Here is a 15,489-nt window from a genome sequence, read left to right as displayed (position 1 = left end):
GCATGAAACTATTGTGCACACTTCGATAATTCTGACATTCAAGGTACATTAGGGTAGACTAAGTGAAAATCATCTACTTAATTAGTATCAAGTCTTTGGTCAACAATTATAATAAACAGCAACATCATCATACAATTAATTACTATTCAGTCTTTGCTCGAATGAATGCTTTGAAGCAGCATAAATATTGCTCGACTGGAAACATAACAGAGCAACTCTGCTAAGCTTTAAAAATAACACCATGAAAAGACTTCAGATGCCTCCTTTTCTCCTCCATTTTTTCTTGCTTTCCCTGCTTCCGTCAAAGGCCACCACCTCATCACCGGGGACGCAGGCACAAGCTCTGATAACCTGGAAGAACTTCTTCTACTTTGGTTATTCACCTCCTCTCGATTCATAGTCCCAAGCCAACCTCAACAACCTTTGCAACTGGACTGCCATTGTCTGCGACCGTGATACCAAAACAGTTTCCGAAATAGATCTCTCCAACTTGCAGATCATAGCCACACTAACCGACTTCAACTTCACCCCATTTCTTAATCTCACTCACCTCAACCTCAATCGAAACCGTTTTGAAGGGCCTATACCATCCGTCATTGGCAACCTCTCTAGGCTGACAATCTTGGACTTGGGCAACAACCGTTTTGAGCAAGAAATACCCGCAGAGATTGGCCTCTTAACGGAGCTAGAGTATCTAAGTTTCCACAACAACATTCTCAGTGGTACAATTCCCTACCATCTCAGCAATCTCCGAAAGGTACAATTTTTGCTTCTTGGAGAAAACCACTTTTTGAAAACATCAAACTGGTCTAAATTTTCAGGCATGCATTCCTTGACATACCTTGATCTTAATCAAAACGACATCCATTCAGAATTCCCAGAATTTATATTTGAATGCCAAAACTTGTCGTTCTTGGATTTGTCTCAAAACCGGTTCACTGGCCAAATACCAGAACCAGTAATTACCAAACTGGGCAAGCTTGAGTACTTAAATCTCACCTATAACCTATTCCAAGGACCGTTGCCTTCACAGTTTCCCAAGCTCAAACACCTTCATTTAGCAGGGAACAACTTCAGTGGCCCAATTCCTCAAAGTATTGGCATGTTATCTGATCTTCAAAGCATCTACTTGAGAAGTAATTCCCTTGAAGGAAAAATTCCAACTACCATAGGTCAACTCAGGGAACTTCAGTTCCTTGATCTTGGAATGAATTCCTTGAACTCTTCAATCCCTTCTGATCTTGGCCATTGTACTGACCTCACGTACTTGTCCCTGGCTTCCAATTTTCTTAGTGGGGAGCTGCCACATTCCTTGTCCAATCTGAACAGCATTCTCCACTTGGATTTCTCCGATAATGCATTTACCGGTCCAATCTTGCCTTCTGTGTTCTCCAATTGGAGTCTAGTAGTCTATTTGAATCTTCAACACAATAGCTTCAGTGGGAATATTCCACCTGAGCTTGGGCAGTTGACAAATTTGAATTATCTAAACCTAGGCTCCAATGATTTTGGTGGGGAGCTTCCAAGTCAAATTGGAAATCTAAACTTCCTATGCACACTAAACGTGAGCAGGAACCATTTGACAGGAGTGATCCCTCTGAGCATCGACAGTTTCAATTGGATTGAGCGTCTCGATTTGTCAAATAACAATTTGACAGGAGTGATCCCTCATAGTATCAGCAGTTTCACTCGGATTGAGCTTCTCGATTTGTCAAATAACAATTTGACAGGAGTGATCCCTCATAATATCAGCAGTTTCACTCAGATTTGGTATCTCAATTTGTCTAATAACTATTTGACAGGGGTAATACCACCTGATCACGGCAGGTTTGAGTTATGTAACCAATTGGATTTCAGCAGCAATTTACTCTCGGGAGCAATACCTTCAAACTTGGGCGAGCTCATAGGATTAGAGATTTTCAATATATCACACAACCATCTCTCAGGGGAAATCCCATCAGAATTTTCCAACATGGATGCCCTAACCATCTACGACTTTTCTTATAACAACCTCACAGGGCCAATTCCAACTTGTGGCATTTTCCGAGAGGCACCGGGTGATGCTTTTATCGGAAACTATGGCATGTGGAGAGATGCAAAGGGAACGGCTGCATGTAATTCCTCCGGCGACAATTCGAAAAGAAAAAACGACATCAATAGTGTCGTTGTTATCATCATATCCTTTTTGGGTTTTTACGTGGTTGAAACTATCATTGGTTTCCTTATCTTTTTGGTATTACGCAGGAGATCCAAGCTCCGGCCTCAGGAAATCAAAACTTCTCAGAACTTTGAGAAATATGAGTCAATGATATTGCAAGAGGAAGTAAAGTTTACATTTGGGGAAGTTGTGAAAGCCGTAGATGACTTTCACGAGAAGTATTGCATTGGGATAGGAGGATTTGGAAGAGTATACAAGGCAGAGTTGGAGTCAGGCCAAATTGTTGCAGTTAAGAGGCTTAACACGGAAGACTCTAATGACATTCCAGTAATTAATCTCCGAAGCTTTGAGAATGAAATCCGAACTTTGATAAATATCCGACATCGCAACATCATAAGGCTATACGGCTTCTGTTCAAGGAGGGGTTGCATTTTCTTGCTTTATGAATACTTTGAGAGAGGCAGTCTGGGAAAATCATTGTATGGGGTTGAAGGGGTTACTAAACTTGGCTGGGCTACAAGGGTCAAAATTTTGAAAGGGCTTGCTCATGCACTTTCTTACTTGCACAATGACTGCTCTCCGCCAATTGTGCACCGCGATATAACTGTCAACAATGTATTACTCGATCAGGATTTCGAGCCTCGGCTCTCAGATTTTGGAACTGCAAGAATGGTGAGTGCTAACTCATCCAACTGGACACATATTGTCGGTTCATTTGGCTACATGGCACCAGGTAATGTAACATTTCAACTTGTACATTTTAGGTTCATATTAATTTCAGCATCTTAAGATACTGTTTTTTTTTTTTTTTGACGTGCAGAGCTTGCATTGACTATGCGGGTCACAGATAAATGTGACGTATATAGCTTTGGAGTCGTAGCACTAGAAGTGATGATGGGAAAGCACCCTGGGGATATGCTAGAATCCCAACTATTAGAGTCGTCAAGATTATCGCAGGACAATGTAGGGTTGCTTTTGAAAGATGTGTTAGACCAACGGCTTGAGCCTCCAACCGCTGAATTGGCAAAGGTAGTGGTGCTTGTGATGAGTTTAGCATTGGCTTGTACACGTGCGCATCCTAGATCTCGACCTCCAATGTCTTTTGTGGCACAAAAACTATTAGCTCAAGCCCTGCCTTGCCTTCCTGAACCATTTGGTATTATGAGCATTAGCAAGCTAATGGGGCTGGGGCTACATGCTAATGGAAGCTAGCAGCCGAATTCTATGGTTACTTGAGCTGTAAGATTGGCACATAATGGCCGTTGCTTTTGTTTCATGTTTATCTATGCTTTAAGCTATTAATTATAATATATATCAACCAAACAACATTTAGAGTGTGTTTAATATCTATTTCATTTTTAGTTTGCTTTATTTTTCTTGTTTGAGATCTTCTGCCCCACGAATAAAAGAAACATGCATCAATCATACAACTCACGTAATCAAAGCCCATGATACTTACTAATATTATTATCAAGCAAGAAATCCAAATACTTACTAATATTCTTATATTTGTTTGTCTTAGATATTAAATAAAAAGAAATTTAAATTACAAAGGAGAATAAGAGTTATTTATTTATTTTTGGTAAATTTGTTTATATCTGCTCACCAAATTGTTAATTTGGGATGAGAGATTTTGGACTCCGAGCCCAATAAACAAACGAGTGCTCCACCCAGCCTACTCTAAGAAAAATGCAAGAGCCAACGGGGATCTATTTGGCGGGAAGCAACGGGTCACGCCAGTGCCAGCTCATCTTTCCCGCCATAGAAACCCCCGTAAATACCGATAAACCCCTCAAATTCCCCACTGATTCTTCTTCTTCATCTCCTCTTCTGTGACTGCAGCCCCGGAAGGTCTCACCTTTTCGATTCCGAATCCCTCATTTCGCTTTATCTCGGCAATGAGTTCCTCGCGAACCCTCAGATCCAGGATACCCAGAAGCCGGGCAAAGAAAGCCCTAAACCCAAATCCCTCGAAAGTCTCAGGCAACGAGGCACTGAGCACCCAGACCCCTCAGAAGTCCGAAGCACTCACCCGCCGTGCCCGAAACGCCAACTTCGCGCTCTCCATAGGAGACATCAGAAGGGCCGGCGCCAAAAGAGTTGGAGATTTTACCCAGAAGCGACGGACGGACCAGATCGATCCATGGGGAGTGGAAACCCCGAAGAAAACTTGTGTCAGCCGCCCGGAGAAGCTACCCGAGAAGTAAGGCTTCAAATTTCGGTTATCTTGCATATCTGTGTGATATTGGTCCTCCATTTCTGGGTGGATTTTGATTTCTGGGTTGGCTAATTTATGTGCTTATTTTATTTATTTATGCAGATTTGAGATGTTGGGTGAGTTTTTCAATGGCTTGGACACTTCGATTCGGTTGTTGCGGTTGAGGGGATTGAAGCCCAGAGTCAGCAACATTTGCCCCCAAATCGAGTGTTTAACGGATAGGTATTTTCTTTTGCTTGGTTGTTGTGAAAATGAAATTGGGCTGCTATATAAATTGATCGTTTTTATCTCGATTTTTAGGAGATTCACATATGGTATTTTTTATAGAAATTTTCTTTCTTACTTGATTGTTTGGTTGCTCAGAAAATGAAATTAGGCTAGTGTAGAAATTGGTCTTGTTTTTTATCCCAAGTTTTAGGAGATTCACATATGGTGGTTTTTTTTTTTTAAAAAAAAATTGTCCTTTTAATTGGCTGTTAGATTGCTGAGAAAATGAAATTAGGATATTTAAAGAAGTTGATCGTTTTTTTCTAACTCGATTTATAGGCTGAAGTTAGAAAGTGCTTATTAAGGATGAGAGAACCAGTTGTATGAAGCCGGATCTTCATGTCACCATCAATGCTGATGCATTGGAGGGCGATGGCAAGTCAAAACCCAAAGGTGGTGGGAGTATGCATTTGAGGAAATCATTTCGTAAGCGGCTTGCTGATCTTTCGAAATCCCATCCTGAGGTATCCCCCATACTCAGTTTCGGATATGGCATCACTAATATGGTTTAATTTGTTGAGTGCTCTGTGTAATTTTAATTGAACGGTTATCTGGGAAGTTATTTGTGTCAAGATTTTCTCCTTATCAGTTTAGCAATCTATTTCTTGAACTACTTTCTGAATAACATGTGGTCTAACAATGCTTAATATGTTTACAGGATTATGAAATTCCAGAAGAAACTCTCCCCCAGCCATTTGGTCTTACGAAACAACATATGCGAACAGATACGGTCAAGCTTCCCTTGTCATCATCTCAGGGTGATGAAATTTCAGAACCAAAGCTTGATACTGCTTGTGCTTCATTGCGTGGCCAATTGCCTGTAACTCCAACTAAAAGCATAGACGCTGTTGAAAATGATGATGATTTGCCCACAAAAAGTGCTAGCATTGAGTCGACTCCAACAAAGCTTGCTTCAACTCCAGCCAGGTTGAGGGCTGAAACACCTGCATTGCAGCCTCCAGAGCGATGTTACATGACCCCAGCTGATAATGCTACTAGCTCACCGATCAAGTTGGCTAGGCGTCCTCCAAGCACCAGGTCGTTGATATTTGACATGCCTGTGAAGAATAAAAAAGTTGAGGATGAAGTTCCTGATAGGAGTGGCGCATCAAACGTTAGTGACATTCATGATATTCTTCCCGTGGATCTTTTGCAATAGGTATGTCTATATTGAATTGTCCATTCTTGTTTCTTCATTTAACGAACTTTCCTGCCCGTAATGTGTTTTCGTGCTCCCTCTTTTTATTCGAAATAGATGCATTTAATTGTGCTTAAACTAGTCCCAAAAGCTATTGAGAATCATGTCATAATGGAAACTTTTACATAGTTGGACTTGAAGATAATGAACTGTAATTCTGAGACGTATCAGTATATCTTTATGCAGCTTAGAGAGAAGGAGAAAAAGGCAATAGAGGAGCGAGATCTGGCCATCTCCCAAGCAAAAAGGCGGCAACAGATGATTTCCAGCCTGCCAAAGCTCTTCAACTTGATTTATTTCGTACTTCAATCTACAAACCGTTCTGTTATCACAAAAGAAGAGCTTGTGCACAAGATCATTTGGACCAATTTCGATATTGTTGACAGAAGTAAGTCGTTAAACAAAAGAAGATACTATTTTTACGAAAAGTTATGGTGAGCCTAACTCTTTGTCTATTCTTTCTGCAGAGGAAGTTCAGGAGCATCTAAACTTGTTGCTAGAGCTGGTTCCCGATTGGATTTCTGAAAAGACGATAGCATCTGAAGCTGATTTGCTAATGATCCAGTAAGTTTTCTTCGTATTTCAAAGTAGAAATTATGTGCGTTCCAGTGGAAATGTATTCATCTTCCGTTGAAAAGATAAGAACCTTGTAGATTTGTCTAATGTCATTACTTCGCCTCTCTTGTAGCATTAATAAGACGTCGAATCCTGAGTCAATACGTGCACGGCTTGAAACGGCACAGTGAGCTAGGGAGTGCGAGGTTTTTGGATAATTTAGTTGTTCGTGTAAAGGGCATCTGCACGTAAATGGAATCAAGACTTGCTTCCGATAATGTTCTTCGATGTGTTCTTTGCACGCACGTAAATAGATCAAGGCGTCTTCCGATAATGTTATTCGACGTGTTCTTTGAATGAATGCTAAAATTTTCAGCAAGATGCACACTAAAGACACGAATTTGCTAGTCAATTGCTATCGTTTCCTCGTACATGTCTTTCTGCTAAAGAATCGATTTGTATCGGCTGTTCATTGTAACAGAATCATGTGTTCTGAACAGCAGCAGCATACCTGGAATTCAGTTCAATGAAGCTGGAAATAGAAGCATTGTCTATACAAATTTGGTGGATTCGGGCCTCGCTTGAACACTCAATATTACCCACGGTGAAATACAAGTTGAACAAGCACAAAAAATAAAGATAGTAACATTGAATTTCTAGCACATCACAACTGAATATAACAAATGCAGCAGCACTGGGAAGAGTATATATCATCAATACCAACAGTGGAAGAGAGAGAGAGAGAGAGAGAGAGAGAGAGAGAGAGAGAGGGTGGAGTGGAAAGTGGAAGAGGAGAGCTCCAAACAGTACTCTAGCAGAACTACTGCTACTAGAATGTATTGGCACTCTAGCAGAACTACTGCTGCCAACTACCACCAAGAATCAAGCAATCCAACCAGTCTCAGGATAGTTCAACTCTTCTCGTGCATAAGTTGTCAGACTGGAGAAAAGATCGCATGGATGAGGGATTCCTGTGAAAGAAATTTCAAAATCTCTTGAATCTCTGATGTTAGGCCTGCCTGGACTGAGAACCACCGTAGCCACCAGTGGCCTGTGAAAGGTCAGATCTCCATGATGCATTAGAGTACCCTGAATTACCATTGGTGTTGTCATAGCCGCTCCCCATGTAACCACCACGAGTCCCTGGTTGCTCTCCACCGCTAGCACTACCTGAGTTGCTTGTTGGGGTACTTCCACCCTGCCCGCCAGAGGTTACATACCCACCAGGATAAGAAGCGTAACTCCCGCCATAATTTCCATAACCATAACCTTGATTTCCATAACTAGAAGCCCCACTTGGTGATTGACCCCTAGGAGCAGAAGGAACACCACTTCCACCGGGAGTACTCCAAGGAGCTGCAGCCCCATAGCCAGTAGCGCCATACCCAGGAGTTTGGTTGCTCTAAGTATTTGTCAATGCACCAGGTACCCCACTAACATAGCCAGCATTAGGGGCATTTGGATTCCCATACGATCATGCAGGACCACCAAAACCAGTATTGGCAATTCCATAACCACCAAGACCATAACTTCCATAACCTCCATAACCAACCCCTGTATTTGCCGCCCCATAACCATAACCCGGTGCACCATAACCAGAATATGGAGGGAAACCACCTGCTGTAGTTTGAGGCTGCACATATCTACTTCCATCAATTCGACTATCAAATGCATTTGTACTGGCCCCAGAGGCACTTAACCTTGATATCCCCACCACGGCCCCCTTCACCAGGATTTGCATCTTTAGGAAGTGCTCGCTTTACCTCTACAAGTTTACCATTCAACTCATGCTAGTTCTTTTGTAGTACTCCATCAACTGCATCTTCAGTGTCAAATGTTATGAAACCAAAACCACGAGGTCATTGAGTGTTTTGGTCATACATTATTACTACATCAGTCACGGTGCCATAATTTTCAAAGAATTCACGAAATCCATCTTCTGTAAGTGTAGAAGGCAATCCACCAACAAATATTTTCTTGGTCTTAAAATTTCCTCCCCCTCCAGAGCTCCTGGTGGTATTAAAGTGTCTGGTTCTATTGGATGTCTGTTGATCTTCTCTTGATAAAGCCCGTTTTGCCTCAACCTGTGTAATCAAAGTAAAACCTTTAACAAACAAAGGGACATACAGATGTACAGACAGGGCAAAGATATACAATAAAGTAGCATATCTGCGTGTTGATAAAGGACAAGGAAGAACCTAATCAAGTAGCACAAATCGGCTAAAATTTTTAGTAAAAACACAATAAAGTAGCGCTTGAACCTCTCGTAATCTAGAAGTCAATCACTATGAGACTAAAAGTTAAAACATGTACTTGGAAAATCTTACAGTTGAAAACCATGCCAAGAACGAAAAATATGCAACCTCCCTACGTGTCCAATTTACAAAGTTTCTAACCTATACCATCAAACCATGCTTAGAAGGAATACACGGTAAGTTGGTGTTGTCATGCATCCTACTTTTCAGGTAAACTACTGACATTATGTTTGACGACTTATCAATCAATTTCCTGGAGGACATTACGTGTATAATTGCACATCAGTGAGCACCCAGAACACAAATGTAGATAATAATATGAAATCCTCATTAAAAATCAGAAAACTGTGCAACCTCATCAACCAAAACAGTCGCTTAGACACGTTACATCTTATAAAATATGTCACGTCCACAAAATCATAACGGAATACATAAGCGAAGGCAATGTTGTTCTCTCCCTAACGAACTTGGTTTTCATCAGCCAAAGATAACCGCATAACTGCACGTACATTGTATAAAAATCAACACATGGAGCTTAAAACCAACAAAACCAACAAAACTACAAGCAAAAGCAACCGATTCCGGAATCTCTGTGGGCTAGAAGATGCAATCCCAACTTAAATCAGCATTACCCGGTACACATTGCAACCTCGAGAATGCAATAACACTAAAAAAGACAGCTAAAGAACATACAAACAACAACCACCCATCAAAATTAACATCAAAATTACCCAAACCCGAAACACATTTCTGGCAAAAGGCTGACTTAGTTATATTAATTTCCTCTCTTTATAATGATTAATTTCCTCTCTCTACAACAAACTCAATAGCTCTCACCTTACTTTCTCTCTTCAAATGGGGCTGCGGCAACTCTTTCTTTTCTCCATTGACAAAAGGCTGCTGCCAATTGATATGGGCCAACTAAGAAAGGCCCTTTAAATGGGCTGCTGGGCTTACAACCAAAGAACCCATTATAATGTGGTCATATTTACCAACTTTACCATACTTGTCTTTTAATAAGCACAATCTGTGACAGCCTTGTCATTCTCCAATCTGAAGAGGAAGGGCCGCCGCCCAAGGAGCTACGGCAAAAGAAAAGTATAGTTATTTCTGAATTTCAGTTGCTTATCTGCATAAGATTGGTCGGTTGGTTCCTTGTCTTTAAAACTTAATTACTGTTACCAGAATTTTCACATAGTTTATATTTAGTTACTGAACTAAAAATCAGTTAATTGAGTAATTGGATTTAATAAAACGTGCACCATTCGTCTTATTTGAGATTTCAATCAGTTTGATTACGTGGCAAGACGTAGGATCCAAAATGGGACTTAAAACTAGTCCCTAGACTTGCACTCTAGGTTGGATTTGGTCTCAACACATACTTCAAATTAGATATGTCCAACACACGTGTGTCACGTCATCATAATCAAGGATGAAGCCACCTTAGCCCCATCAGGGGTGGATGCCCCCACTCATTTTTTTTTTTGGTAAAAAAATGTACATGCTTGTAACATGAGCGGTGTATTACTATTGTACTTGTTTGTGACATGAGTATTAACTCTTATAATTGATACTATGTTGAAAGAGCATTTTCGGTAATAAAATTTATGAAGAATCAGTTGAAAAATCAAATGGGAGATTAATTGATGAATGATAACATGATTATTTTTACAGAGAGATATTTGATGGCATTGGTAACGAAGTTGTCATACAACGCTTCCAAAACATAAAACGCGTTGAGGATATTGTAATATGTTGTATGAAAAATCTTATTGTCGCATCCCGGCCCGAGCCCCCACCACGTATCGGGCTTGACTTCGCCGTAGCACGATATTGTCCGCTTTGGGCCCCGACCATGCTCTCACGGTTTTGTTTCTGAGAACTCACACGAGAACTTCCCAATAGGTCACCTATCTTGGGATTGCTTTCGCGCGAACTCGTCGTTTTGGGCCCCGACCACGCCCTCACGGTTTTGTTTCTGGGAATTCACACGAGAACTTCTCAGTGGGTCACCCATCCTGATATTGCTCTCATGCGGAGCCAGTGAGCTCCCAAAAGGCCTCGTGATAGGTAAAAATGAGAATATACATATAAGGCTTACATATGGCTGTTAGAAAATGCATGAGTGTTCACTAAACTAAAATACACTTATCAGATTGCTTGGGTTATTGGTTTGGATTTAACTTATTTACCTTGGTGCCTTTGACTTTTCAGGTGAAACTTTTTACACAACTTCATGACTTGCAAAATTTTGTTAACTCAACATTTAATGCCCTTCCTTCGAATCAAGTTAAAGGTAGGAACACTAAATCATACTATTTTCATCGTGTCTTTATCCACTTGCTGAACACAATGGAGTGAATTGTCTTCATTTGCATTCTTGCGTTTGACCTTGCAAGTCAGTTTATGCTAAATAATATTTATTTTTTGTTGTCTTCGATTCTACTGAGTTGCGTCTTATTGTCTATTTTTAGATTTCATTTAGACTCAGAAACTGAGGTATTATGTATGGCATTATGTATGTCCAAGAGGAATGATCAATTAGCTATCATAAAACAATGTGGTCTGTATGTAAATAGGACAATGTGGTCTGTGTATATATTATGTACTTGCACATCATGTAACGTCGTACCATATGTACTGTTTTCAATCCCGCAGCATGGCGCGGGCACTTTTTGCTAGTAATATCTATAACACCTTCAAGGATTTTCTGAATTTCTTTTGTTTTTATGGTCGCAAGGCTTTTCTATATTTCAGTTGCTTTTTATTATATGCATATGTTTGTGGTTCCTGATTTTTGAATTTCTACGGGGATTTGGCGAACTTGTCCATGCTATTAGCTAATTAGCTAATTTTGTCAAGCGTGAAAATGTTTGCAAATTTGTCCATTTGAATTTCTAATTAATTGATGATTAATTGTTACTTGAAGATTTTGCAAGTGTTTTGGTAAAGATATGATCAACTCGGTTCACTTGCTGCTGTTGCTGCTTGCTCTATTTCAAAATTACTCATCAAAACATCTGCTGACTCTTCTGGATCATCTTTTCTTTTTGCTTGTCGTGTTTGCGTGTGACACGTTTCCATGCCTTAACCCACACGCTGGGGCTGGACTTTGTTCAGTCTGCACAAATGGATGGGGCCAGGGGAAGACTAGACCGGGTCAATCAACATTAGCACCGCACAGCAAGGTTTAGAAACTTTAAGCGTAACACCTCCGAAATTTCTCCCAGTTTAGATTAGGTGAAAATCATCTAGTTAATTAGTATCAAGTCTTTGTTCAACAATTATAATAAACAGCAACATCATCATACAGATAACTACTATTCAGTCTCTGCTCGAATGAATGCTTTGAAGCAGGATAAATATTGCTTGACTGGAAGAATAACAGAGCAACTCTGCTAAGCTTGAAAAATAACACCATGAAAAGACTTCAGATGCCTCCTTTTCTCCTTCATTTTTTCTTGCTTTCCCTGCTTCCATCAAAGGCCACCACCTCCTCACCGGGGACGCAGGCAGAAGCTCTGATAACCTGGAAGAATAGCTTCAACTCTTATTATCCACCTTCTTCTCTCGATTCATGGTCCCTCGCCAACCTCAACAACCTTTGCACCTGGACTGCCATTGTCTGTGACCGCAATACCAAAACAGTTTCCGAAATACATCTCTCCAACTTGGAGATCACGGCCACACTAACCCACTTTAACTTCACCCCATTTCTTAATATCACTCAGTTCTACCTCCATCAAAACAGTTTTGGAGGGCCTATACCATCTGCCATTGGCAACCTCTCTAGGCTCACAATCTTGGACTTGGGCAACAACTTTTTTGAGCAAGAAATACCCTCGGAGATTGGCCTCTTAACGGAGCTAAAGTACCTAAGTTTCTACAACAACATTCTCAACGGTACAATTCCCTACCAGCTCAGCAATCTCCGAAAGGTACAATTTTTGCTTCTTGGAGAAAACCACTTGAAAACTTCAAACTGGTCTAAATTCTCAGGCATGCATTCCTTGACACACCTTGATCTTAATCAAAACTTTATCCATTCAGAATTCCCAGAATTTATATTTGAATGCCAAAACTTGACGTTCTTGGATTTGTCTCATAATCAGTTGACTGGCCAAATAACAGAACCAGTATTTACCAAACTGGGCAAGCTTGAGTACTTAAGTCTCACCCATAACCTATTCCAAGGACCGTTGGCTTCAAATTTTCCCAAGCTCCAACACCTCTATTTAGCAGGGAACAACTTCAGCGGCCAAATTCCAACTAGCATAGGTCAACTCAGGGAGCTTCAGTCCCTTGATCTTGGAATGAATTCCTTAAACTCTTCAATCCCTTCTCAGCTTGGCCATTGTACCGACCTCACGCACCTGTCCCTGGCTTCCAATTTTCTTAGCGGGGAGCTGCCACAGTCCTTGTCCAATCTGAACAGCATTCTCCACTTGGATTTCTCCGATAATGTATTTACCGGTCCAATCTTGCCTTCCGTGATCTCCAATTGGACTCTAGTTTTCGATTTGAATCTTCGAGGCAATAGCTTCAGTGGGAATATTCCACCTGAGCTTTGGCAGCTGACAAATTTGAATACTCTAAGCCTAGACTCTAATGATTTTGGTGGGGAACTTCCTAGTCAAATTGGAAATCTACACTTGCTATATCTGAACGTGAGCAGGAACCATTTGACAGGAGTGATCCCTCTGAGTATCGGCAATTTCCCTTGGATTGAGCGTCTTGATTTGTCAAATAACAATTTGACAGGAGTGATTCCTCAGAGTATCGGCAATTTCACTTGGATTGAGCGTCTTGATTTGTCAAATAACTATTTGACAGGAGTGATTCCTCAGAGTATCAGCAGTTTCACTCAGATTGAGCTTCTCGATTTGTCAAATAACAATTTGATAGGAGTGATCCCTCAGAGTATCAGCAGTTTCATTCAGATTGAGGTTCTCGATTTGTCTAATAACAATTTAACTGGGGTAATACCACCGGGGCCCCACATGTTTGACAATTTACAATATTGTTACCTATTGGATTTCAGCAGCAATTTGCTCTCCGGGGGAATACCTTCAAACTTGGGCAACCTCACAGGATTAGAGATTTTCAATGCATCACACAACCATCTCTCAGGGGAATTCCCATCGTATTTTTCCAACATGGATGCACTAACCATCTATGACTTTTCTTATAACAACCTCACAGGGCCAATTCCAACTTGTGGCATTTTCCGAGAGGCACCGGGTGATGCTTTTATCGGAAACTATGGCATGTGGAGAGATGCAAAGGGAACGGCTGCATGTAATTCCTCCGGCGACAAATCGAAAAGAAAAAACGACATCAATAGTGCCGTTGTTGTCATCATATCCTTTTTGGGTTTTTACGTGGTTGAAACTATCATTGGTTTCTTTATCTTTTTAGTATTACGCAAGAGATCCAAGCTCCGCCCTCAGGAAATCAAAACTTCTCAGAACTTTGAGAATTTTGAGTCAATGATAATGCAAGAGGAAGTAAAGTTTACATTTGGGGAAGTTGTGAAAGCCGTAGATGACTTTCATGAGAAGTACTGCATTGGGATAGGAGGATTTGGAAGAGTATACAAGGCAGAGTTGGAGTCAGGCCAAGTTGTTGCAGTTAAGAGGCTTAACACGGAAGACTCTAATGACATTCCAGCAATTAATCTCCGAAGTTTTGACAATGAAATCCAAACTTTGATAAATATCCGACATCGCAACATCATAAGGCTATACGGCTTTTGTTCAAGGAGGGGTTGTATATTCTTGCTTTATGAATACTTCGAGAGAGGCAGTCTAGGAAAATCATTGTGTGGGGTTGAAGGGATTACTGAACTTGGCTGGGCTACAAGGGTCAAAATTTTGAAAGGACTTGCTCATGCACTTTCTTACTTGCACAATGACTGCTCTCCGCCAATTGTGCACCGCGATGTAACTGTCAATAATGTATTACTTGATCAAAATTTTGAGCCTCGGCTCTCAGATTTTGGAACTGCAAGACTGTTGAGTACTAATTCATCCAACTGGACACATATTGTTGGTTCATTTGGCTACATGGCACCAGGTAATGAAACACTTGTACATTTTAAGTTCATATAAATTTCAGCATCTTAAGATATTGTTTACTGTTTTTGACATGCAGAGCTTGCATTGACTATACGGGTCACGGATAAGTGTGACGTATATAGCTTTGGAGTCGTAGCACTAGAAGTGATGATGGGAAAGCACCCTGGGGATATGCTAGAATCCCAACTATTAGAATCGTCAAGATTATTGCAAGACAATGTAGGGTTGCTTTTGAAAGATGTGTTAGACCAACGGCTTGAGCCTCCGACCGATGAATTGGCAAAGGCAGTGGTGCTTGTGATGAGTTTAGCATTGGCTTGTACACGTGCGCATCCCAAATCTCGACCTCCGATGTCTTTTGTGGCACAAAAACTATCAGCTCAAGCCCTGCCTTGCCTTCCTGAACCATTTGGTATTGTGAGCATCAACAAGCTAATGGGGCTGGGGCTACAAGCTAATGGAAGCTAGGAGCCAAATTCTATGTTTACTTGAGCTATAAGATTGGCACATAATGGCCATTGCTTTTGTTTCATGTTTATCTATGCTTGAAGCTATTAATCATAATATATATCAACCAAACAACATTCTGAGTGTGTTTAATAACTATTTCATTTTTAGTTTGCTTTATTTTTCCTGTTTGAGATCTTTTGGCCCTGGAATAAAAGAAACATGCATCAATCATACAACTCACATAATCAAAACCAATAATACTTACTAATATTATTATCAAGCAAGAAATCCAAATAAAATAACGTATTTAT

The 15,489-nt window shown here is 40.6% G+C and overlaps 1 protein-coding gene and 3 pseudogenes across 1 annotated transcript; 3 read left to right on the top strand and 1 right to left on the bottom strand.

Annotated features, from left to right (window-relative positions):
• The first annotated feature begins 174 nt into the window (after positions 1–174).
• On the top strand, positions 175–3,486 carry LOC137722054 (MDIS1-interacting receptor like kinase 2-like; annotated as a pseudogene).
• A 119-nt stretch (positions 3,487–3,605) lies between these two features.
• Positions 3,606–7,118, top strand: LOC137722063 (CDT1-like protein a, chloroplastic; annotated as a pseudogene).
• Positions 7,119–7,123: 5 nt separating this feature from the next.
• LOC137722024 (heterogeneous nuclear ribonucleoprotein 1-like) lies at positions 7,124–8,294 on the bottom strand (annotated as a pseudogene).
• A 3,752-nt stretch (positions 8,295–12,046) lies between these two features.
• On the top strand, positions 12,047–15,364 carry LOC137722005 (MDIS1-interacting receptor like kinase 2-like). Its single transcript, XM_068461015.1, has 2 exons — positions 12,047–14,726; positions 14,805–15,364. The coding sequence occupies exons 1-2, from the start codon at positions 12,071–12,073 to the stop codon at positions 15,194–15,196; spliced, it is 3,048 nt and encodes a 1,015-aa protein (XP_068317116.1). The 5' UTR covers positions 12,047–12,070; the 3' UTR covers positions 15,197–15,364.
• The last annotated feature ends 125 nt before the right edge of the window (positions 15,365–15,489 follow it).

This window comes from Pyrus communis, chromosome 2, assembly GCF_963583255.1.
Source record: "Pyrus communis chromosome 2, drPyrComm1.1, whole genome shotgun sequence".
Classification (NCBI taxonomy): domain Eukaryota; kingdom Viridiplantae; phylum Streptophyta; class Magnoliopsida; order Rosales; family Rosaceae; genus Pyrus; species Pyrus communis.
The sequence above is the reverse complement of the archived record's forward strand: the minus strand, read 5'-3'. Positions and strand labels throughout refer to the sequence as shown.

Excerpts from the sequence above, each read along its gene's own strand:
- LOC137722005 (XM_068461015.1), top strand. The coding sequence starts at position 12,071 with ATGAAAAGACTTCAGATGCCTCCTTTTCTCCTTCATTTTTTCTTGCTT. Across the intron at positions 14,727-14,804 it reads ATTTGGCTACATGGCACCAG|AGCTTGCATTGACTATACGG; the intron begins GTAATGAAACAC and ends TTTGACATGCAG.